This window comes from Mytilus edulis, chromosome 3 (genome assembly GCF_963676685.1).
Source record: "Mytilus edulis chromosome 3, xbMytEdul2.2, whole genome shotgun sequence".
In the NCBI taxonomy this organism is placed as follows: domain Eukaryota; kingdom Metazoa; phylum Mollusca; class Bivalvia; order Mytilida; family Mytilidae; genus Mytilus; species Mytilus edulis.
In genome coordinates, this window is record NC_092346.1 from 61,603,015 (window position 1) to 61,629,396 (window position 26,382).

The 26,382-nt window shown below is 32.7% G+C and overlaps 1 protein-coding gene across 2 annotated transcripts in view; it reads left to right on the plus strand.

Moving 5' to 3' along the window:
* LOC139517031 (gephyrin-like) overlaps positions 1-26,382 on the plus strand; it is a 124,047-nt gene that overhangs the window by 43,418 nt on the left and 54,247 nt on the right. For both annotated transcript variants that reach the window (XM_071307619.1, XM_071307620.1), the window contains 4 exons: positions 6,743-6,887; positions 11,732-11,863; positions 12,638-12,730; positions 23,644-23,699. In XM_071307619.1, the coding sequence (XP_071163720.1) occupies positions 6,743-6,887; positions 11,732-11,863; positions 12,638-12,730; positions 23,644-23,699 (426 nt within the window). The remainder of the gene's footprint in view (positions 1-6,742; positions 6,888-11,731; positions 11,864-12,637; positions 12,731-23,643; positions 23,700-26,382) is intronic.

The window sequence follows — 26,382 nt, forward strand, 5'->3', positions numbered from 1 at the left end:
GCGGTATTCCGATGTTAACAAAAAATAGGTATAAAACAGATTTTTCTGATCAGTATAGTTCATTTACAAAATAGAATTATGAAGTTAGAAGTAAACGAAAGCATAGGGAATTTGTTAAAGAGGCGTGGAATGGCTAATTGCCAGTCATTTATAGATATTTGTAATGAAACTTGCGCTTTATAAGTTATTCTTCTGAAGACTTTAAAAGCAATAATTTCACATAATTAATTAAAATAGCATGCGTTATGATCATATGTTGCCAAAGTGGATATATATGTTATTTGATCTTAAATTTAATACCAAAAATAACAAAAAATCAAAGTACATGGGTGCGCTGCCAGTTTTCTAATGAAAATTAATGTTTTACTTCCGGTTCCACATGTAGCAAGATGACATTCAAGACACTGACAAATTCATTTTTTTTTATATTACGTTACATTAATTAAATTGCTGAACTGTCCACTGTTCAAAGTTAAACTAATTGAGCTTCTGTTTATTTTTACATTAAATTTCTGTTGATGGGTGTAATTACCAATTGTTTATCAAGCCATGCTAGCTTGGTCTACGGCATTAGTCCGATTGAGATTTGGTACAAAACTATGAATTGAAGGCATATATAATCAAACCATAGATATGTAAATGACTTTCAAAAAGTATAGAAACTCGGTCACTTTTACTCATCTACTTCCGACTATGCTGACATATAGTGTGACTATAAAAGTGTAAAAGTGAAACCGACCATTTAGACATATAAATAATATGTCAATATTAGGTACACGATTACATGTTTAAAAAAAAAGTAACAGAAACGAAATTATGAATGATTTATAATGGAGTGGGTACAATATTCGATCCCGAATTAATGTATCAGATAAGTCTTCATAAATAGTTATTTAGGTACATATGTATATGTCAGATACAGCAACACAACAACAAAATCACAAAACCTAACCAAACCAATTTTTGGCTGGGTTCGTTGCTTTGTCTTTAGTTTTCTGTGTCATGTCTTATGTACTATATCATTTGTCTATTTTTATGTTTGTCTTGTTTTCTTTTTTGGCCATGGCGTTGTCAGTTTGTTTTTGATCTATGAGATGTTATCTTTTGCCCCTCTTCTAAAGATATCTATAGACAAACGTCATATGGTTCATTCGTAAGCATTTATTTTGAGTAATAGGTTGACTATATCGGATGTATTGAATGATTGTTATGAAATCTATTATATAATGTTATAAATGTCTTCTGACAGTAAACATCTGACTTCGACCTCATTTTCATATGTCATTGATAATGTTGAAATTCTGACATCATGATCTTGATCGTGACTTCCTCATAGAATACAATTATCCGTAAATGTTTGTAGATGATCAAATTTCATGCAGCAATATAAAGAAGATTCAACTACAGGTAGCAAACCCAAAATAAGACATTCAAAAGAATACAGATCGAGTTCTTCGGCACGATTTATGCGTCTTCTTTCATGTATGCATCGTCCGGGTGATAAACCGGCCGCTTGTTTATAATGATTATTTTTTCTTTGTATCTACAGTGTGTATTTGAACTCAGTATTGCAGAATTATAACTGTTATTTTATATCAGATTTAGATTTGATTACTGTTTTAATACTTTATATGGCCTTTCCAATTATATTTGGTATAATATCAATAATTGAAGCTCAAACAAATAAAACAACTGTCCATGGTTGATAGAACTTTGATATTTCATCCAGTGTTAAATAGATCTGTTAATCATTGTCACTGAGTCCCCTTCCAAGGATGCTTTAACTGGTATATGAAAATACATAAATGTATACTCATGATTAAAATACACACGACAGTACACTGCAGTTCATTTTTGTCGAGCCTTCGACTTTAGTCGAAAAAGCGAGACTAAGCGATCCTACATTCCGTCGTCGTCGGTGTCGTCGTCGTCGGCGGCGTCCACAAATATTCACTCTGTGGTTAAAGTTTTTGAAATTTTAATAACTTTCTTAAACCATACTGGATTTCTACCAAACTTGGACAGAAGCTTGTTTATGATCATAAGATAGTATCCAGAAGTAAAGTTTGTGAAAATAAAATTCCATTTTTTCCGTATTTTACTTATAAATGGACTTAGTTTTTCTGCGGGAAAACATTACATACAATCTGTGGTTAAAGTTTTTAAAATTTAAATAACTTTCTTAAACTATCCTGGATTTCTACCAAACTTGGACAGAAGCTTATTTATGATCAAAAGATAGTATCCAGAAGTAAATTTTGTGAAAATAAAATTCCATTTTTTCCGTATTTTACTTATAAATGCACTTAGTTTTTCTGCGGGAAAACATTACATCACTCTGTGGTTGTAGTTTTTAAAATTTTAATAACTTTCTTAAACTATCCTTGGTTTGTACCAAACTTGGACAGAAGCTTGTTTATGATCATAAGATAGTATCCAGAAGTAAAATTTGTAAAATGACAAATCCATTTTTTCCATATTATACTTTAAATGGACTTTTTTTTCTGCCAGGAAACAACACCTTCACTCTGTGGTTAAATTTTTAAAACATTTGATAACTTTCTTATACTATTTTTTATTTGTACCAAACTAAGACAGAAGCTTGTTTATGATCAAAAGCTAGTATCTAGAAGGAAATTTTGTTAATATTTTGTACCTGTGTATCTGTATTTTACTTTTACTTAGTTTTTCTTCCAGTTAACATTACATCCAGTCTGCAGTTAAAGTTTTTAAAACATTTATTAGATTCATAAACTATCCAGGATTTTTTTTACCAAACTTGGACAGAAGCTTCCTACAATCAAAAAATGGTATCAAGCGGAATATTTTTATTGATTTTTCCCCTCATTTTTGTTGATCCTGCAATTTACAGCAAAAGTAGGCGAAACACTGGGTTCCGCGGAACCCTTACAAATTTTCATCATCATAAATGCAAAAATCACACCAGAATATCTTGAAATTACTTTATTTGTGAGATGTAGGAAAATAAATCGAAAATATAATATGTTATTGTATTATTATTCGTTTAAGGATGACGTACTTAGATGAGGTTAGGTGAAAATTAATAAATTATGAAGTTAAAATTGATACTATAGCTGGATAACAATAAGCTAAACATATTGATAGGTCATGGACCTCGTTTTTGAGATATTTGAGATTTAAAATATGGCGGGAAAAGACTGACTCGGACTTTTACCATATATTTGCATTGGTATAATTAGGTCTCAAAACAAAAGAAAGAAAATTAAGAATCTTCTAAAATTTTGGTAAATGACCTTTCATGAGCTGTTATGTCTTATATGAAAAATTAAATGTGTGTTATGGGGCAAAATATTTTACATTGTATTGTATGGAAAAACACCAAGGAGTTCGAACATTTGACACAAATTCCAAAACCTCACCTAAGTACATCCTTAAGTTATAACCTTAGTTTAAACAGTATTTATTAATGAAAAATGTCAAGACAAATATTACAATGTTACATAAAGTTCAAATATGGGATTCGGAAACAAGTTTGGAAAAACTTTTATAAATCCGTCTCCCTAAAAATAAAAACAAAAAAAAATCTATTTAACATACAATATTACGTGCCAACAGTATATTCATTTTATGGTAGCATATGATACATTGAATAAATAAACACACACACATACGCAAAAAAAAAAATATTAATAAAAAAAAAAAATACAAAAAATACAAAACAAATAAAATAAAGGAAAACAATAAAAAGTGAGGGAAAAAAAACAAAAAAAAAAAACAAAAAAAAAACAAACGACAAAAACAGTCAACTCTTATTTACTTTTCTAGACAGTCACTGGAACCAACACACACGTTCGACCACAATCAATTACAACGGACAATCCACTCGATTTTACATCATATTTATAAAAAAAGTATAAATATATAATATATATACATTGTACATATACTAGATTAACTTTCAAAACGTTTTGTTTTATTTATGTATTCAGAAACTTTATGAAATATTTGCATATTGTCCTCGTCAGCTTTTAGACCATCCCCATATAAGATAATCTTAAGATTAAAACAAGAGATCGTCCCGATAGTATTCCTTCGAATTTCATTATATTTTGGACATTTGAAGAAATAATGAGAAGTAGTTTCTACTCGACCACAGGAACACAGTGCGTTCTCGATTAGATTTTTTTTTAAATAGATGGTCCCTTAGAACACTACTCTGGAGCCTTATTCTTGCTAAGCATATATGTTCTCTTCTACAGCCGAAGTGAAAATACAATGGTATTCTATTAATATTTTGAGAGAGATAAATAAGTCTTAAAACCCGATTTTGATTGATTTAGTTATAACCTTATTATGGCATTAAAGCTCAAATTTCACTGGTCAATGTCATGAACATGATGAAAACACCTGAACCTACAAAATAATATTATTTCGTGATGTTAAAGTTTTATGCAGACAAAATAGTTGTGTAAATTTGAATTTATTTTGATGTAAAAAAATCTGTTAGAGCGTAAATATTCGAAACATAATTTACTGAATGTATGACTTTCTACGAAAACAAAACAAAACTTAATCTTAAGTTCTTCGGGCTTTATTCGTTTTGTGAATTTGTCGACTGACTGAATTAAAACATTAATAAGTTCCTTCAAAATAAAATTTATAACTATGATAAATCTTGTATATTTTATGTTGTAAACTAGAAACTGTATTTTAGGAGACGGTAAGGCTTTGTAAAAAGATCACGAGAAAAAAATCGTATAAATGTCTCAAATATCCCCAAGCTTGCATATTATACACGTTTACTTCATGAATCAATGAAAAAATCGTGCAGACTTTCTTTTGACCGATATTATTTTCCTCTAAAGACCAGCATACTGTATATTCAGTGGTTGTCGTTTGTTTATGTGTTAAATATTTGTTTTTCGTTCATTTTTTTTTACATAAATAAGGCCGTTAGTTTTCTCGTTTGAATTGTTTTACATTGTCTTATCGGGGCCTTTTATAGCTGCCTATGCGGTATGGGCTTTGCTCATTGTTGGAGGCCGTACGGTGACCTATAGTGGTTAATGCCTGTGTCATTTTGGTCTTTTGTGGATAGTTGTCTGATTGGCAATCATACCACATCTTCTTTTTTATATATACATAACTAAATTGCTTTGCCATCTATTTTTGATCTGTTATATAGTAGAAAGTAAAATCACAAAAATACTGAACTTAGAGGAAAATCAATTCGGAAAGTCCATAATCACATGGCAAAATCAAAAAACAAAACGTATCCAAAAACGAGCGGACAAGAACTGTCATATTCCTGACTTGGTACAGGCATTTTCAAATGTAGAAAATGGTGGATTAAACCTGGTTCTATAGCGCTAACCCTCTCACTTTAATGACAGTCTCATCAAATTCCGTTATATTTACATTGATGCGTTAAATGAACAGACACAATAAATAAAATAGTCAAAATATGGGTACATCAGTCATCATCGTATAACAATTTTAAAAGGAACAATTTAACAGAACACCAAAAACATCTACTATCTACGAACACATTCATTGATTTGAGTGTCTGACGTCAGAAAATTTTATACGTCACATAAATTTGTCGTTCAATGTGCATACAAACGATTTTAAAATTTTAAATAGGCAATGTTAGCATACAGGGTTAAAAAATCAAAAGTATGTAAGAATAAATTTCAGAAATAGACCGAAATTTAAACTAGTCCAAAAGTTATATATAGAATTTATAAGAATCCACAAATAGTTAATTCCACTACGCGATTGAATGATTTTGACGTTTGTGGTTCAACGTATATAGTAATTCATAATAGAAATATATCATAATGACATATAATAGAACAATATCATACTGACGGGATCTTTTAAAGTACAGAGTCACGTTATAAGAACAAAAGAAATACAAAAAGTCGCATATACAAAACAAACCACCAAAAAATGAAAGCAAATACAAACACATTGACGAGATGTATAAGTACCGAGCCACGTCAAACGAATATCACATAAAACCATTGAACAGTAAAAGTAATATTAATAATAGAACAAAGACAAATGAAAGAACTATAAAACACGTTGTTAAGATGTTAAGAGTTACCTCAGATTTGATTTTATTCATCAGTTTACACTTTACCCATGCACTGAAGTTGTCGATATATGTTTTATATCGAAAATTTATGTTACAAATGTTTATCTGATCATGGAAGTATATTGGTAATAAGCTGTTAATATCGACGAGATCGATTCAATATCTTAATTTAAAAAAACCTTGTTCTTCATGATTTGTTTCTCTATTTATTTTATCTAGTTCTATGCCCCTAATTAAATTGTGAAATTTAGCCATGTTAATAAGGATATGTAATTCATACAAGTCTTTAAAAACTGTCTTCAATTGTTTGTCTCTTTCAACGATATTTACGACATCGAGTCGATATCGACAAATTATTTTAACGTAGTCAAACAAAAACTATACAAGTAAAAATAGTTCAAGAAAAGCACTTTAATTGCATTTTTTAAATGATTAAATGATTTAAGTATCTGTCCTATTTGCAAATTTTGTTTAAAAAAAAGTTTCCCGGTTGCTAGTTTGAACGCATATTTGTCTTCCAGACACAACTTAATGGAAGTACTCAATATCGTTTGACCCTCCCAAGTTCAAGTAGTGTGCAATTTTCTGCAATTTTCAATATATCTCCTTTGCAACATTTTGATATTCAGTCATGAAATATGATAATTTTTATTTTAACAGTCTGGTCACCACAAAAACGAACATCGCTATCACGGAGAAAACCATCATCACCATGGAGATAATCAGCAAGGTCATCACGGTCACCACGATCACCACGATCACCACGAACATCATCACCATCAACATGGATTGCATCATCAACAAAGTGAGTACTACTTAGCTCGGTCCGTAAAGAATTTACACTTCTCCATGGTTAAAATTTCACATAATTTCTTTCAGTTTTCGTTATTAATCAGAAAGATACAGTAACGATTCTTAACAAATATTTGTAATATTAAATAGTGGTATAACTTTATGTTATACGACAATGAGACACAACCATACAACACAAAAATAAATTTTCAAGGTGAAACATGGGTAAAATGTCTATATTGACGGAACCATTATTGGTACATATAATGTAATGGGTAGTGATGTCTTTGTTTTTGTTTTTTGGATTTTGACTTTGTTATTCATGTTTTAGGGGAATATAGTGCAATAAACAAGTTGTCTGTCTAAACAACTGTTCCTTAGAATATAGAGTTTAAAAAAGATTATCCAAGGACGTATTAATGTTTCAGCTGTTAAAGTTCTGAGATAAACCAGATCAAAGGTGCTACATTGTTTGATCATCACATTAATTCCATTCAACGGAGAAAAAAGTAAAGTTAGGCTAATTAACTATGCTGTGAACCCTGTATAAATGGGATAACGATGAACTGAATATTTTAATTACTAGCCATAAGTAATTTTATTCTAAGACATGTTTGTTATGAAAGCAAATTTTTTGTTCCAAGCCAATGCAAACAAGCCATATGTCTTATGTTTTACTTTTTGAATGAAGATGTTTCTGACTTCTTGCCCAACAATGTATAAAAGGATTATAGATCAATGTTATGTAGTAAATCTCCCACAAAAATACATGCTGCAAACCTTATGTTCTTGTTTTTGTTCTATAAATATTCGAATAAAGCTTAGTATTCTTTTAATAGTGCCAAATAATAAATTTATGTAATTTGACCGGCTTCAAACACGTTTTGCCTTTTTCCCAACATCATTTTAGCTTTTTAAGTTTTCAGATTTTTTTTACCTCTTTCGTCATAGAAAAGTCGATGTGTTAGACTTTGTTTTCCATTTTTTGTAGTCGATGTTAAATCTAAAGGACAAATAAAAGTAGTTTAAGAATATTCTTCGAAGTTTTACTGATTGAGTTGAGACAAATACAATACATTTCAAATTGCCATAAGTTGTTTAGATAGAGGAAAGTCAGTCCAAAACACCTTCAAAAGTGTGGTTGATATAGATAAATCAGTATTGTTTCGATTTCATTCTTGACATATCACGATATTGTTCTATAAAAATAAGGTCGCGTCATTGAAATTAAGATGATTTAACTATTATAGTATACAAATATACAAACAAACAGATTAACAGATATATCAGACAGTACTCAAATTTGTACGACAGCGTAGGAGAAATAAGCCTTTTCTAGTTGCATAAATAGCAAGTAGAACGGAATTCATTTAATTTAACTAATAGATACCCGAGAATAATATACTTAGAAGAAGTAAAACTATATGTTTACACCGTATAATACGTTTAAAAAATGATACATGAATAACAAGGATTTCCTATTCAGCGAAAGCTGAATATTTGTTAATCAATTAATCCACTCTAATATTAATAAATGCTATAATTAGATTATGTAAAGATTAATCTCTTGATAGGTTTTGATATGTTTGATCTATAATATTGCTTTGAATAAATCATACAAAAGCTACGAAAATTTGTAGTTAGTGGGTTTTGATTTTAAAATTTGAAAATGTTTAGAAAATGCTCTTTACATGTAGTATTTCCCTAAGCAAATCAAACACATCTTATATGAATGATACCATAACGAGTATTCCGTAGATAATAGACAGCATAATGTAAATTGCTCAAACACATTGAAAAATGATTAACGAACGAAGCATACAATCGTACCGTTTTTATGTTATACTTTTACACCACTGTCCCAAATTAAGGGAGGGTTGGGATCCCGCTAACATGTTTAACCTTGCCACATTATATATGTATGTGGCTGTCCCAAATAAGGAGCCTATATCTAATAGTTTGTTTTAACATCTCTTACTACAAACAACAGCATTGTGTCCAACTAAAAAGCTACAGTGCTGCATATTTTTCAGAAAGAAGCCAAATAAATAAACCAACTGATGACAAGAATTCACAATGTCCATGTTTTCTGTATTTTGATTTTTGAAAGTAACACCTTTACTTTAGTTATAGTTCAGGAAAAAATGTGTGCTTATTGACAAAAGAATATTCTTCTGTGATTTTGACCTTGTAAGTGGCGGTAGCTCAAAATATAGATCACATAGTATGCTCTCTTTGCCAAATTGACATTCCGAGTTCTTGTCATCATTTGGTATCTGTCCTGTCCTGTCAAAAAATATAAAAAATATGATCGGAAACCACTAGATCAATATATAAAAAATATCTCCCTCAAATAACAACTTCTGGCTTAAGTATAATAAGATATTGCCTGTTCTCAAAGAACTAAACAGATAAACTGAAACTGAAAACTGTAAAAAAAGAAAGACAAACCAAAAGCGTCAAATAGTTATCAAAGGTACCAAGGTTGTAATTAAATACGCAAGACGCGCGTTTCGTCTACATAGACTCACCAGTGACGCTCAGATCAAACTAGTTATAAAGCCAAACAAGTACAAAGTTTAAAGAGCAATGAGGACCCAAAATTCCAAAATGTTGTGCCAAATACGGCTAAAATAATTTATGCCTGGGATGATAAAATCGTTAGTTTTTCGTAAAATTCAAAGTTTTGTAATCAAGAACGTTCCATTAATATGAATCATAAAGTAGGTAGATGAGCTATTCACTGAAATGTCAGTGATTTACTATTCTCAATTCTGGAAGAAGAATATAAATAAACAAACAGAAACTTTAAATAGATTAATAATCAGGAATACAAAATCCACAAAATCCCTAATGATAAAAAAAACATCAAATGGCTCCATAACTACGTTAGCCCGTAAATGATTTTTTTTTTGCAATTGAGTGTTGTTGTCATTTTAGCAGTTTTTGTCTCGCTTGACGGAGTCAAAAAGCGAGACACAGGTATGCTATTTGTTGCGTCGGCGGCGGCGTCAACAATGTATTAGTTTGTGATAAGGTCTAGTTTATGGTGAACCATAATAGGAAGATCAATCTTATTTGGTATACAGTATTTACTGTTGTATTAACATTGGCACATCTCATTGCCATGATGATTATTTGGCCCTGCCCCCTCTTCATGGTTTACTGACTTTGAAACTCTTACATTGTGTTTACAAGTTAATGCTTGTGTTTATGTTGGTTTAAAGGGAACGGCTTATAATAAGTCAATGATATTTGGTATGCAGTTGTATTAGCAATAGCACATCTCATTTACATGTAGATTGCTCAGCCAAGTATCTCAGTCATGGTTCATTGACTTTGAATATTTGCCTAACTTATTTAACATGTTGATTATTGCTATTTTAATGTCAACATTTGCAAAATCAAAATTACAATTACAAAAAGGCCCGACATATCTCTGTGATAACAGTTTTTTTCAATATTGTCGTATAAGCGGAAGGTTTGACAACCCACCATATTTATTTTTAAATGTCCTGTTACATTTCAGGAATATGACGATAGTTATCTATATGTATATTGGCGTTTGCTTTTATTGTAGTTCAGTGTTTCTGTTGTTCCTTTGTTTTCCTGTTATAGTTGATAAGTTGTTTCGGTGTTTACTTGTTACCAGAATTTGTTTTTGTTTAATTGAAAGTTGACTACTGAACAGCGGATTATTACTGTTGTCGTTATTTTTCATAGTATATAGAAAAATATATAAGATAGACTAAATCTGTGTGCATCAAAAATGATTACATATACATTTAGTCAAACACATAGAAAGGATGTCTGAAACTATCAATTGGCTCTGTGTGACTTTACACACAACATACTACGAATTTCGATGTAATTTTCTTTCTTCTTGAAAACAATAATTGTTATAAACTGTAAACCAACTTATTTTCGCGGAATCTTTATTTCGCGTTTTACCCTTTTAAGTTCACTTCGCGGCTATTGAATTTCGCGATTTTCGATTTTCTTCTTGTTCTTTAATAAGGAATGATCCACGTTTAACATTTTGGCGACGATTTATATATTTTTTTAAATTTTTATACTGGCGAAAGTCGCGAAAATAAATCGATCGCGAAAATAAGTTGGTTTACAGTATACACAATAACAAGTAAAAGTATCAGCGATGCAGGATTTTAAAATGCAATTATTACTTTAACTAGAGGTAATGGTAATTTACCGATGTTCAAATCTCATGGATCTATTTAGACTACATATAAAACAAATACAAACTGAAGGTATGGCATGATCTACAATAGTAGAAAGACAGGAGGCGACGACAGGTACTTTTTAGTAATTGGTTCTGCTATGCGTGCAACACTCACCATACAAATCCACAATGGGCGTTATGGTATCAGTTATGTTATTGAAGTCTTATATAATGCGAACAAACATGAGCATAACGTTTAAGATATGTAAACCCCATACGATGGAACAGAGCTGGAAATGGAAAAATTTACAATTGGTAAGCTTAGTTATTGTAGTGTTATTGGAATTGTAGTGACTGCGTAATAGAGGGTCATTTCATTTGGGAATGTGATTACGGATTGCGACTTGATTTATTTTTAAAACGAATTGCTTCAATTTATTGTGCATTTCACTTGATTATACTTTTATTAAAGCTGCATGTTTGGAAAAATTATCAAAACAAAAATGTTTGGGTACGTTTGAGGTAGAAATAAACCTGAAGGGTATTGTTTGCCAGGTGAATGATCTAGATTAAAAAACCTCCAGATCAAAGTTACATTATCATGTAAAAATGAATTTAAAAAAAAAGGATAAAAGTTAAAAACGTGTGTATGAATTACATAAAATTTCTTGATGCAGGTGAAGTAGATGCAACCAGAGTCGCACACAGACCTAGAGAATCTCCATATCCTATCATAACAGTGGAGGAAGCTGTCAGCACGGTGATAAAACATACACATGTTCTAGGAACAGAGGAAGTATTCTATAAAAGTAAGTTCAAAACTGACGAAAACTTCTGGAGAGTTATTGTATGGATGATACAGTAGCCAAAAATGTTGTAGGTTCACCCAATTTTCATTTAAACATATTTGTCCACTACCTGTACATTGAGATTTTTTTTTTGAAAAAAAGAGCTTTTTATTTGATGAATTATTTTATTTAAATCAAGTTAAGGTTACAGACACAATTGCTGATGGCATTGGATTTTTTAGGTGTTGTTTTTTTTTGGTTGATGAATTATTCTCATCAATTTGCGTTTGTCGTGCCTTTCAAAATGTTATTGTCAACATCATTTCCGAAATGGATAAAAGCGATGCAGATCTAGGCGGATCTCTGAAAGTTTCCGTGTCGATGTAAAATCATAGTTGGATTTATTCAGGGATCATAATATAAGACAAATGGTTGTTATTTTCAATTTTGTGATTCTTGATAACATCTTCAAAATTCACATAACTTATGCCATTTGATATACAAGAAGGCCTGGTTACTACGAAACAAATGTTCACTATTACATATTTATAGGAAATACATCTGAGCAATAGCTACCTGGAAACCACACAAAAGGCTCGAGTTATTATACCAGGATCATTCTGTAATAAGACTTTATCTTCTTAGTATATACTGATCCTTTCTCGTATCATCGAATGGAATCCAAGGTTGCTGCCTAATGATTTTGCCTTAAACTTAAGATTAACTGTCATTTTCGAACATGGTTGAAAATATGATCTTATTATCCTTTAATCATATTTTTTCATCTTTTCCCAGAAAGTCTCGGTCGTTACCTAGCAGAAGATGTCACAGCTAAAGATCCATTACCACCTTTTCCAGCTTCTATAAAAGATGGCTATGCTGTTGTTGGTAAGATTTTGTTTTAAGTAGACACAATTCATGTTGAAAAAACAAAGCTATTAAATTTCCCCGAAATTGAAATTGTTCATTGAATCATTAGTAAAAATTTTCCACTACCTTATCTTTAGGTATTTTCATGATTGTAGCTAAATGGAAAGTATTTGATGGGTCTATTATAAGACACTAACGTAGTAAGTGGTATACTGCAACCACCCTGTTTGCCCATCCGTTCGTGTTTTATCTTTTATTCCGTCCAATATTTCGGTTTGTTTTATTTTGCTTCTGCATTAAGGAATGATTTTATATTTGAGCTGGAACCTAATAATGCGATTTTTATGTCGGTTGGGTAGTCACTCTCTGTTGGCGACAATTTGAATTTTGATGTTACCTACTAACCATGGATTTTTTTTCAATGAGTTCAGATAGGATGCGATAGTTATCTGGGACTTTATGAAGTCAATATGGTGCGTGTAAGCAAATTTCAGATCCTTCAGGTATTATCCTTCTGTTCGACTATAGTTTGAACAATCAAAATCCCCTGTGAATGTAATGGTGGATACTATTTGCTAGAACGTGCTTACAACTTCTTGATACCTCAATGTGTCTTCAAGCTTTTAAATGTATCGAAGATTAATAAAGAAAGATATATGTATGGTCGAAGTTGTAAGATCTGTAAATCTGTTTTGTTTTATGTTTCACTAATACAAACACTGTTGAGTACAGGACAACAGTAGTTTAAAAACTCGTTCATCTATTTTGAGTTTACAAACCAAGAGAAAAACTGAGGGAACATAAATGAGTGATGACGCTCAGAGCGTCTCCTGTTTTTGGTGGGGTTCGTGTTGTTTATTCTTTAGTTTTCTATGTTGTGTCGTGTGTACTATAGTTTTTCTGTTTGTCTTTTTCATTTTTAGCCATGGCGTTGTCAGTTTGTTTTGGATTTATGAGTTTGACTGTCCCTTTGGTATCTTTCGTCCCTCTTTTATACAGACATAGCCAGCATGAGCATTTGTTGCTTTCCATAAGCATTTATTTACAAATGAAAACGTTATTTTATAACCCATAAATACTTCGTGTGGATTACCAACTGTATTAGTGAGAATGATAATTTTAACATAAAACTCACAATTGTATTTGACGTTTTCTTAATATTAGAATGACTGCAATATACCTGTAGTAAGATGAAATAACGAAATTTTAAATTGATTCATTAAATAACGTCACATGATAGTTTTAACCTGGAATCTTTATTCTTTACTTCTTTTTCGTCTGCAGTTTTTCTTTTAATAGTCAATAGTCTGTAGTACAGTATTAATGACTACAGTTAATATGGAAATACTGGAAACAATTATATAGAATAATATGAAATTGAACCTCTAGCAAAGAAGTAAGTTGATAAATGAAAATGTATTAGGGGATGTTTGATATGTTTTATGTTTGACTTTTCATTGCCTTTCTTGTTGACATTATTTTATCAGTTCTTCTTTTGGTTTTGGATTGCCGGCTATGTATTTTTATGCCCCACCTACGATAGTAGAGGGGTATTATGTTTTCTGGTCTGTACGTCCGTTCGTCTGTCCGTTCGTCCGTCTGTTCGTCCGTTCGTCTGTTGTACCGTTCGTTCGTCTGTGCGTCCGTTCGCTTCAGGTTAAAGTTTTTGGTCAAGATAGTTTTTGAAGAAGTTGAGGTCCAATCAACTTGAAACTTAGTACACATGTTCCCCATGATATGATCTTTCTAATTTTAATTCCAAATTATAAGTTTGACCCCAATTTCACGGTCCACTGAACATAGAAAATGATAGTGCGAGTGGGGCATCCGTGTACTATGGACACATTCTTGTTTCTACCTATTATGGTTATGGAGTTAGAATGATAACAAGGTTTTCGGTGTTAGGGGAGATAACCGCGTTAAAGCAAATATTACGGGGTCGTGCCCTCACTACAAGATAGCTTTTGGTCAACCGATACTAGATACCTAATATCATTTCAACATGTCGCATACTTTTTTTTTGGGAAACTTTGTTTAAGTTTGGCGGAAAGAATAATAATAATTATCAGAAGAAATATAGTAAGGTCTTTCCTTATAATCAAAGGAAAGACCTTAATAAACTTGTTTATCTTGTTAAAATAGAAACATTGGTCACAAAGTTATAATTGATTAGGCCCAAATTCATAGATAAGGTACCAATGAGTAAGTAATTGACCTGATTACAAAAACCATAATAAAATGGCTAATATATAATTTAGTTTTCGTTATGAGTTATCTTTTTAATAATGAAAAAGATATATAAACATTATATGATATTCTTTAACGTAACGTTCTTTACTATACTATGCTGTACCAATTTACTAATTTTAGTATAAGTATCTCATAGGTCTATAAATAAGGGACAACACATAGGCTAAGATATGACTATAAACCTAATTTAAGCCCCGGTCACACCTTACCGGATAGCACGAACGGATGCTTAACGGATGAACATAAAAGTTGTCCGTTGACAAAATTGTTATCCGTTGGGAGTTCGTTGATATACTTACCGAATAAAACGGATGTGTAACGAATGCATAACGGATACACACCGGATATGCAACATACGAGAAACGGAAACGTACCGGACAAAACGGATGTCGAACGTTAATCCAACGGACGAGTACCGCAGAAAACGGACACCTAACAGAAGCGTGCCGGATAAAACGGATGAACAAGATATACGGAAAAATTAAAGGCGACAATGATAATACATGTAAATTGCATAAATATTCAAAATGTTTCTGTGTAATAGGTTTTAGTTTGTTCTTCAAAATGCCACCACTGGGCAGTGTCTGGCCTGAATAAGAGCTGCTCGATTGTGAAGACGTGCCCTTACTCTAAGATCGATTATGAATAATAAGAATAAGAATTCATGAACCTTAATATATCTGACATACCAATATTTGGCATTTCTGACGCGAAATTTTCAGTTGGCATTTATCCGTTTCAGATCCGATTATCATCCGTTTTATCCGTTATACGTCCGGTTGAAGTCCGTTTCTCATTCGTTCAACATCCGTTTTATCCGTTAAACGTCCGGTAGAACCCGTTGGTGAATTTATCTTCCAGACCTCCAACGGATGTATAACGGACACGAAATGGATACAAAACGGTAACAAAACGGATGAGTCCCGTACAAAACGGACGCCTACCGGACGTTCAACGGACATTTCATCCGTTGGACGTCCGTTCAAAGTTTTGATCATGCTCAAAAATTTCCACCGGACCAAACGGACGTCGACGGATAAAACGTAGGCTAAACGGACATGCAACGGATATGGACGGACGTCTAACGGATATGAACGAACGTCTAACATGATCGGATTGAAAAAAAGTTATCCGTTAAGTCTCGGTCACATCTCACCGGATATCACGAACGGATACCAAACGGATGAAAATGAAAGTTGTCCGTTGACAAAATTGTTATCCGTTGGGAGTCCGTTGATGTATTGACCGAATAAAACGGATGTGTAACGAATGCATAACGGACACACACCGGATATGCAACGTCCGAGAAACGGAAACGAACCGCACAGAATGGATGTCGAATGTACATCCAACGGACGAGTATCGCATAAAACGGACACCTAACGGAAGCGTACCGGATAAAACGGATGAACAAGATATGCGGAATTAAGGCGACAATAATAATACATGTAAATCGCATAAATATTCAAAATAATTCTGTGTAACTGGTTTTGGTTTGTTCTTCAAAATGCCGCCAAAGGGCAGTGTCTGGCCTGAATAAGAGCTGCTTGATTGTGAAGACGTGCCTTTATTCTGAGATCGATTATGAATAAAAAAAAATCATGAACCTTAAGAAATTTGCCATACCAATAATTGGCATTTTGACGCCATATTTTAAATTGGCATTTATCCGTTTCAGATCCGTTCATCATCCGTTTTATTCGTTATACGTCCGGTAGAAGTCCGTTTCTCATTCGTTCAGCATCCGTTTTATCCGTTAAACGTCCGGTAGAACCCGTTGGTGAATTGATCGTTCAGACCTCCAACGGATGTATAACGGACACGTAGATATACAAAACGGAAACAAAACGGACGAGTACCGTACAAAACGGACGCCTAACGGACGTTCAACGGACATTTTATCCGTTGGACGTCCGTTCAAAGCTTTGAACATGCTCAAAATGTTCCACCTGACAGAACAGACGTCGACGGATAAAACGTACGCGTAACGCACATGCAACGGATATAGACGGACATCTAACGGATAAAAACGGACATCTAACGGACATGAACGGATTGAAACAAAGTTATCCTTTAGACGTCCGTTCGAGCTATCCGGTAAGGTGTGACCGAGGCTTAAGGCATCCAATCGAGCTATCCGTTAAGGTGTGATCGAGGATTAAGGCATCCGTTCGAGCTATCCGTTAAGGTGTGACCGAGGCTTAAGGCATCCAATCGAGATCCAATTATTTTGTAACAATTGTTTTGATAAGATTACAGCAAGCGTAAAATTCTCTATCTCCTTGTCTGTAACTAAGGAAGCCGACATTTTGAATTTCGGAATGTATTGACATGTTATTTCTACAATAATAAACAAAAAACTCACTTGTTGCGCCTAAAAATCTTCTTTTTATGAAATTTTATTACATTCTGAAGCGGCACAGAAGCCAGAAAACGCCCGGTGTTTATGTTTGACGCCGGAAGCATACCTATGACGTCACCTAGTGTAGGGACCAAAGAAGATAACATCTTTTCGCGGAATTTTCTTTAATGAAGATTTTATACTGAAATAATGATTGAAATTTAATTATGAACTTGTTTTGCATTAGAATAGAGATAACTGTATTGTATTTGAAGCTTTGCGGACGTCCATCGGTAGTTTTACTGTCGCAAATACCCGTTTACCTGTCTCCGCTCCGCGTCGCCAGGTAAACTAAATTTGCGACAGTAAAACTACCGATGGACGTCCGCAAAGCTTCAAATACAATACAGTTATCTCTTAATTTTGGTACTCTAGCGTATTTAATTTAAATCATCGTCGATTTATGTCGAGCCTGCAACTTTTGTTGCAGAAAGCTCGACATAGGGATAGTGATCCGGCAGCGGCGGCGGCGGTTTAGCTAACTTTTTAAAAAAATTATATTTTAGAAGGGGGAAGAACTGGAGGCTTCATACTTTGTATATGGATGCCTCATGTTACGAAGTTACGAGATAATTATATTTGGTATGTGCGTACCTTGTAAGGTCCTCATGCCCGTCAGACAGTTTTCACTTAACCTCGACCTCATTTCATGGATCAGTGAACAAGGTTAAGTTTTGATGGTCAAGTCCATATCCCAGATACTATACTATAAGCAATAGGGCAAGTATATTCGGTGTATGGAAGGACTGTAAGGTGTCCATGTCCAACTGGCAGGTGTTATCTGACGTTGACCTTATTTTCATGGTTCAGTGGTTATAGTTAAGTTTTTGTGTTTTAGTCTCTTTTTATCATACTTTACACAATAGATCTACTATATTTGTTGTATGGAATGATTGTAAGGTGTACATGTCTAGCGTGCAGATGTCATCTGACCTTGACCTCATTTTCATGGTTGAGTGGTCAAAGTCAAGTTTTTGAGTTTTGGTCTTTTTATCTAATACTATATGCTATAAGTCAACTATATTTGGTGTATGGAAATATTATATGATCTATATGTCCGTCGCGCAGGTTTTATTTGACCTCGACCTCATTTTCACGGTTCATTGCTCAGTGTTAAGGTTTTGTGTTTTGGTCTATTTTTCTTAAAATATAAGCAAGAGGTCAACTATATTTGTTGTATGAAAGCATTGTTAGCTGTACATGTCTGTCTGGCATGTTTCATCTGACCTTGACCTCATTTTCATGGTTCATTGGTCTTTGTTATCTTGGTTAATGTTAATAGTTATCAAAGGTTAAGTTATGTGACAGTTGTTATAAAGCTTTATACTTAAGACTATCAACATAATATCAATGATTAGTAAAGAAGGCGAGACATTTCAGCGTGTGCACTCTTGTTATAATTTTGTCTAGGTATATATAAATACTTTTTTGGCTTCCGAAAAAGACTGACTCTTGTCAATTCAAACGATTTAGTACATACTTTGTCATTTATAATTACTTATCTAGCTTCCTTAAGTGATACATATAATTAATGTTGAATGTACTAAATGGACCATTAAAATAAAGAAAGAACTACCCACTGGAAAATATTTGTCATGATTTATCCATAGCTTCGTCATAACATTCATAATAGAACTGTAATTAAGTAAAGAACATTTATTGACATCGACTTGAAGAGAATTACATGATTTTTTGATTGACCAGTTCTCCAAAGTGTATTGTATTGTTTAGTGTTTTTATCACGGTGTCGGCTGTTTGTTATCGACTAACGAGTTTGACTATCCTTTTTTGTTATCTTTCTCCTCTCTTTCATGATATATGTATGAGCTTGTTCGGAGCCTTTGTCTTGCCTCCAACATAAGAAGTAGTATGAGAGACATATGGATTACAATCCTGAAGGGATAGCGGCGTAAACTATTTTTTTTAAGCTTTATATATTTTGAAAGACGTAAGACCTGGATGCTTTCTACCTTGTTTCCAGAAACATAATGTTACCAAGTTTTCGTCTGGTATTTGTCCATTGTCCTTGACTTCATTTTCATGGTTCAGCGACTGCTTGAAGAAAAGTTTATTTTGGTCATGTGAATTTTTTCACTTATTATGAGTTATAGGTTTATTATATTTGGTAATAGGTTCCATGCAACGCTTTGCTTAAAAGCTTTACATCGAATTCATCAATTATTTTAATATCTATTGAAATGAAACTGAGAATTGAAATGGGGAATGTGTCAAAGAGACAATACAAAGCATATATTGAAATCTGATATATTTTCTTTACTAATTTCAAAAAGTCTTAATAATTGCATCTTTATCCAACATTTAAGCTGTTTTCACTTCCTTTTTTTTATTGAAAGATCATATCAAAACTGAATGAATTTTTATCAGTCGCATTTAAAGAATCGAAATAATGATAATTATTAATTGCAGATCTCCAGTATTTTTAAGGGGAGGGGAAATTTTCTATGTCTTTATAAGACGAACTTTTCTTTTGGATATTATCAGACAAGTGTCTCTTAGATGTTCAAACACATGTTCGTAGAATTGCATCACTACTTTTCGAGTTTATATTAATAAACTGATTTCTTCCTTTTATCGGATTAACCACTTTGAAGACGGATTTGAAACTTTATAGGAAAACATCAAAACCTTAAGAAATACCTGACAAATTACAAACTGTTTTTATGGTAGTTTGTTAACAAAATGTTTTAGTTTTTATTGTTGTTTGCTCTTATGCTCCGGTCAACCATTGTCCTTTAGACCATTAATACCAAACGACATTAAAGGTTTCCATACGGATTTCAAGTTTGAGGAAGAGTCAAACCGTAGTGTCAGCTTTAAAAAGCTCTAGTATAAAATAATGTATGATAGATCACTAGAGAAATTCAACCTTAATTATCAGATGTCAACTTTCCTCCTTTTACTCTTTTTAATCTCTATCAAGACAATGGCCTATAAGAAGCCATTGAAACATTAACTTCACGTAAAACGTACATAACAAAAATACCAAACTCTGATAAAAATTCAAAACGGAAAGTCCCTAATCAGATGGCAAAATCAAAAGCGCAAACCCACTAAACGAATGGATAACAAATATCACATTCCTGACTCGGTGCAGACATTTTCGTATGGAGAAGGAATTGAAAAAGTCGAAAATAATATGACAAAACCATGGCTTAAAAAAAAGGGCAACAGACAAACAATAGTACACAAAACACAACATAGAAAAAACTAAAGACTAAGCAACACGACCCCACCGAAAATGGGGGTGATTTCATAGCTCCAGAAGTGTAAGCAGATCTTGCCTCACTTCAGGCGCCCGTTGTGCTGCTGATGTTAGTACAAACCCGACAAAACATCCAATTTCACATGTCACATTCGTAAAAAGGGAACATGATTGTTGTGAAATATACCGTTAATAGAATTAGAAAGTATTAAGTAACTTTTGTTTCAACTCCTTCAGGCAGGTTAACTTAAGATGAATTTGACCATATTCTCAGTTTCCCTTTTTGTTATTTAGCTCCTCTCTTTTAAATGTCTTACAAATCGTTCGCTTAGAAATGTTTGGTTTGAGCGTTCCTGACGAATATAAATCTAGAAAAGCGCTTCAGACGCACGCATTTATTTCAGTTTACAAGCAAATGGTCGATACCGTTGCTGGTAGACTGTTTGTTCCGAAGGATATAATCAACTCAGTAGACTGTGTTTCAGTACTTACAGTATTTTTACCGTTTTTATTTAAATTCAGAGTCAATAAATTAAGAAATTATAAATATAAGGTTCTTACTCCTCAGGAAAATCCAGAATAAAAGAACTTTAAAATTAATAAAGTGTTATTGTCATTGTAGAGCATGAACAATACAAATATCAAGGTATAAAAATAAATACCATCAGTTTTAAGCGATATACTACTGTTGACTTTATTTAACGTTGGCTTTATTATTGGTTAGGGTGGTTACATTGCATAAGTACATGCATATTAAGATATCCAGATGTTTGCAGATTCCGTGTCATGTTAACATCTGCATATATTGTTAAAATATGTATAAAGTTGTATATTGGCGAGTCTTTGCGAAGTTTAAACATAAACTGTGATTTATAACAAAACTGAAATAACTCTGCAATACGAAAGCATAGTAAGTGCATATCAGAACACTTACACATTATCACCTATTCCAAATACAAAATGGCAGCCAGTAATGGAACACACAAATGACTGTCACTTTCTTACAATTAAGGAGGCTCGAGGGTACTAAAATTTCAGAAAAAAATAAAACATTTGTCTTTCATTACAAATTTTATTTATTACCTTTTGCAGTTGTTACTTTATCATATGGTACACAAATCATTCAAAACAATCAATTCGTGTTGGCCCCAGATGACTTTTAAAATGTATACATCATTGAAGAAGTTCCAAATTATCTCCCTTTGGTGGAAAAATGCCATATTTTGGCTTTAGAATTGAAATATCTTTTTTATCTCATCGGTGATCTATATTTTTTAATACAATTTCCATATAAGCTGTACTTAAACTAAATTATTGTAAAATTTTAGCGATTTCTGTAATAAATTTCTTTTTTTATTTCGATATTATCTTTATTTCTCCTATTACTTCAACAGAAAAAAACACCTTTACACAAATGTATGCTTCTTTCGAAGGCAGATTGTGAGCGCAAATGAACGGTGACCCCACTTTTTTATTTTATTTTTCTATTAACTATAAGACAAAGTTCATTTATAGAAAAATATAGAGAAATCCTATATAAAGGATTTAGACCCGCGAACCCCCTTAAGTGATTTATTTGCATCGCATATTATTGTTTCTTATTGGTGCAATTGTACCATCATAATACAAAGACAACTGTGCTCAATATTTCATAATTCGTTTTTAATCTACAATCTCCGATAAAGAAAATAAACTGTAAACAATTTTTACAATACAACTCATCGCTTTTTGGAAATCTGCGCCACTTGAAGTTTTGACGTCGTACAACAATCAGTTTCTCTTTGTTGCGTCAGAAATGTTCTATTGTAACGTCAATAATTTACGTTATCCTTTGTGATGTCCAGTAATGGCGGACACATAACTATAAGGAGACTGCAATAAAAATAATAAAATAATGATAATGATAAAACAAATCGTTTACTAAACTGATTTCAAATTCGATATAGCTATTGTTTTTCTGATATATCTCAATCTATGCTATAAAACCATCAACATCTTATATTTAAGAAAAATAACACAATTTGGTACGCACTCGTTGATAATATATCATAACTTCCTTTATGTCATGCTGTGAATAATTTTCATGTGAACGAAGTTTTATGATCAACAGCCCGAGTGTTTTCCAGATAAACCCAATATGTCCCATCTTCATATCTGCTTGTGTTGTCTTCTCCATAATATAATAACAACTTTTTTTTTATCATTAGTGAGGTTTGTAATGGACATTCTTCAGGCTGGAAAAACTTTTGACTCCATTTCCTACTTGCTTAACTTGCAACCCAGCGTATTTTTTACCTATCTTCATTTCAAGAATTATGCTCATTGAACTTAAGACAAGTTAATGCTATTCACTAAGAACTTTGGGGAGGCAACTTCTGCTACATGATCAATCAGATGATCATGATACTTTGTTCGGTCTCAAAAAGCATTATAGAGTGGCATCATGATTTGGTGACAACTCCCGGAGTACGCTAACGGGCACTTTGAAAATCATATTATAATTAGTACTCACTTTTCGGATATATCAATACTTGCGTGTTTTATCAAATGTTCATTGATATTTGTACATTGTTGCACCCGTACATGAAGATGTGACATCTCGGTCTGTTGACTTATCCAAGAGTAATGCTCACATGCACTTCATTACTGTAACATTATATTTAATGAAATAGAAATTAATGAACTCATCATAGATACCAGGATTAAATACTGCTTTGTCTATTATTTAGGTTAAAAGTAGTATGCGTGGACACAATGATCCTTAATATGTGACTTATTGTTTAATATACCACAGTAGTTCTAATACTCCTGTTCATATCCGAAGCAAACTATTTTATATTTATTATCGTGCATCATGATGTAACTTCTCAAGGTTGACATGAAGTATGGTTTTAAATAGTGAAAAGTTATCCTTGAATCTTAATATTAAGGGTTATTTTGTTTTGTTTTTTATCCTTTTTGATAATTTCTATTTTCACACAGTCATAAATTATATGGTTAGTGTAATATTTTCTTTGTCCTACATGGTGTTTAGAAATATTTATGTTTTTTATTTAGCATCCGACGGCGAGGGTAACAGATTAGTAACAGGTGATTCAACAGCTGGCTCCGTGGTAAGTTATATAATGCTGCCATTTAAATCACCTGTGACACATATTATTTTATAATCTTCACTGTTGGAATGAACTTATGACATAAAAATCTTTTGATTTGTTAGTAATCAGCTAGATTTGCATGTTTTTTGCATATGGCCTCTGCATTCGGCTTTTGATGTTCTGTTAATATTTGGAATAGTTGAATGTTATAAACATGGTTTGCAGATACTGTATCAACTTTCATGTAACACATGGAAATCACTGGTTCTGTAATGCCAACAAACATGTCAAGATTTACAAGCTAATTTTTTGAGAAAATTTTTATCAAATTTATATTTCAATCCAAATTAAATATGTATTATCAAATTGATAAGTCAAGTATCTACATTACAAGTTACAATATACTTGGTTCGTTTTACATTTATAACATGTTTAAGTATTCCCATTAAAATTACAACATTTTCATTATACAATAACAAATAACATAAAGGCGATACATACATCGGTGTAATTATCATTTAGTTTTAGTTTCATTTATAAGTATCAGTAAGTTACTTTTTCTTTTACGATAAAATTTAAACACCAATATTTGTCTTGCCTGTGTGTAATTTTGAAAGTATAACGCAAATCTTGAATGTTGAATAGCACTCAACTGTATTGCTCTTTTTGGAAAATAGTCGATATTTCAATGGGTACTTATTGAGCACATATATTGTGAGACATTTTTATAAACTCATATGGCGCAGATTTATTAAAAATCTACCTAAAGACAAATAGAAAGAGCATCTTGCAAAGTTCTTAATTTAACTTTCAGTTATAGTTATGATTTCTGTCCCTCCGCAATCAATATTTCAATGACTGCTTTAATCGCATAAATCCTAGAAAACTTTTAGGATATTACAGAAAGTAGAAGGTCTGCGTCATATCTCGATCTTTTCATAGATATTGACACAGATTGACGACATCAAACTAGAATCTCTGACAAACGTGAACCCGTTTTTTGTCGAGCCTGCGACTTAAGTCCCAGAAAGCTCGACATCAATCTAATTAAAAACCGATCTCTCATCGCTCCTGTTTCTGATATGTCGCGTGGGAGATCTAACGAAACCGGCTTTGAGGTCACATGTGAGTGAACTAAAAGTCATGAATTTATAAAGATATGCAAATGAGTTGACGACCTATTAATAAGCCAATCAAAAAAGTTTATGAATTATTTTGACTGACGATTTCGTCGTAAATAAAATGAGTTACATCCCTTTGCCTTACGTTAAACTTCCAAGATCGTGGAAGACTCAATTTCATTGGTCGAAAAAGACACACCTACGAGGTCACTCACATGTGACCTCAAAGCGGGTTTCGTTAGATCTCCCACGCGACATATCAGAAACAGGAGCGATGAGAGATCGGTTTTTAATTAGATTGGCTCGACATAGGGATAGTGATGTGGCGGCGTTAGCTAACTTCTTAAAAGCTTTATATATTTTAGAAGGTAAAAGACCTGGATGCCTCATACTTTGTATATGGATGCCTCATGTTACGAAGTTTCCGTCAGTCCAATGTCCTTGACCTCATTTTCATGGTTCAGTGACTACTTGAAAAAAAGTTAAGATTATTTGTAATGTTAATTCTTCTCTTATTATTAGTAATATGATAACTATATTTGGTATGTGGGTACCGTACAAGGTCCTCGTGCCCGTCAGACAGTTTTCACTTGACCTCGACCTCATTTCATGGACCAGTGAACACGGTAAATATTTGGTGGTAAAGTCCATATCTCAGATACTACAATCAATATGTCTAGTATAGTCGGTGTATGGAAGGACTGTAAGGTGTACATGTCCAACTGGCAAGTGGTGTTATCTTACCTTGACCTCATTTTCATGGTTCAGTGGTTTAAGTTAAGTTTTTGTGTTTTCGTCTGTTTTTCTCAAACTGTATGCAATAGGTCTACTATATTTGATGTATAGAATGATTGTAAGGTGTACATTTATAGCTGGCAGGTGTCCTCTGACCTTGACCTCATTTTCATGGTTCATTGGTCAAAGTTAAGTTTTTGAGTTTTGGTCTTTTTTTTTCTAATACTATATGCAATAGGTCAACTAAATTTATTGTATGGAATGATTGTAAGGTGTACATGTCTAGCTGGCAGGTGTCATCTGGCCTTGACATCATTTACATGGTTCAGTGGTCAGAGTTACGTTTTTGAGTTTTGGTCTTTTTTTTTCTAAAACTATATGTAATAGGTCAAGTATATTTGTTGTATGGAAGAATTGTTAGCTGTACATGCCTTCTTGACATGGTTCATCTGACCTTGACCTCCTTTTCATTGTTCATTGGTAAATGTGTTTTTTTTGTTAATGTTAGGTTTATGTTACAGTTGTAATAAAGCTTTATATTGAGGACTTTCAACATAATATCAATGATTTGTAAAGAGGGCGAGAAATTTCAGCGTGTGCAATCTTGTCAGAAGTGACATACCGTTTGCTCAATCGTAAGACGAATACATATCTCAGTTGATAGCCACACAACAAGTTCTACCTACCCTTTCTTCTTAAAAAGTCAGGAAAATGGCAGTTGTTATCTTATATTTCGTTTCTGTGTATGTTGCATTGTCGTTTGACTTATTGTTGCACTTCAGGGTTTCTGTTGATTTGTTGTTTTCCACTTATAGTTGGTGTGTTTCCCTCAGTGTTAGGTTGTA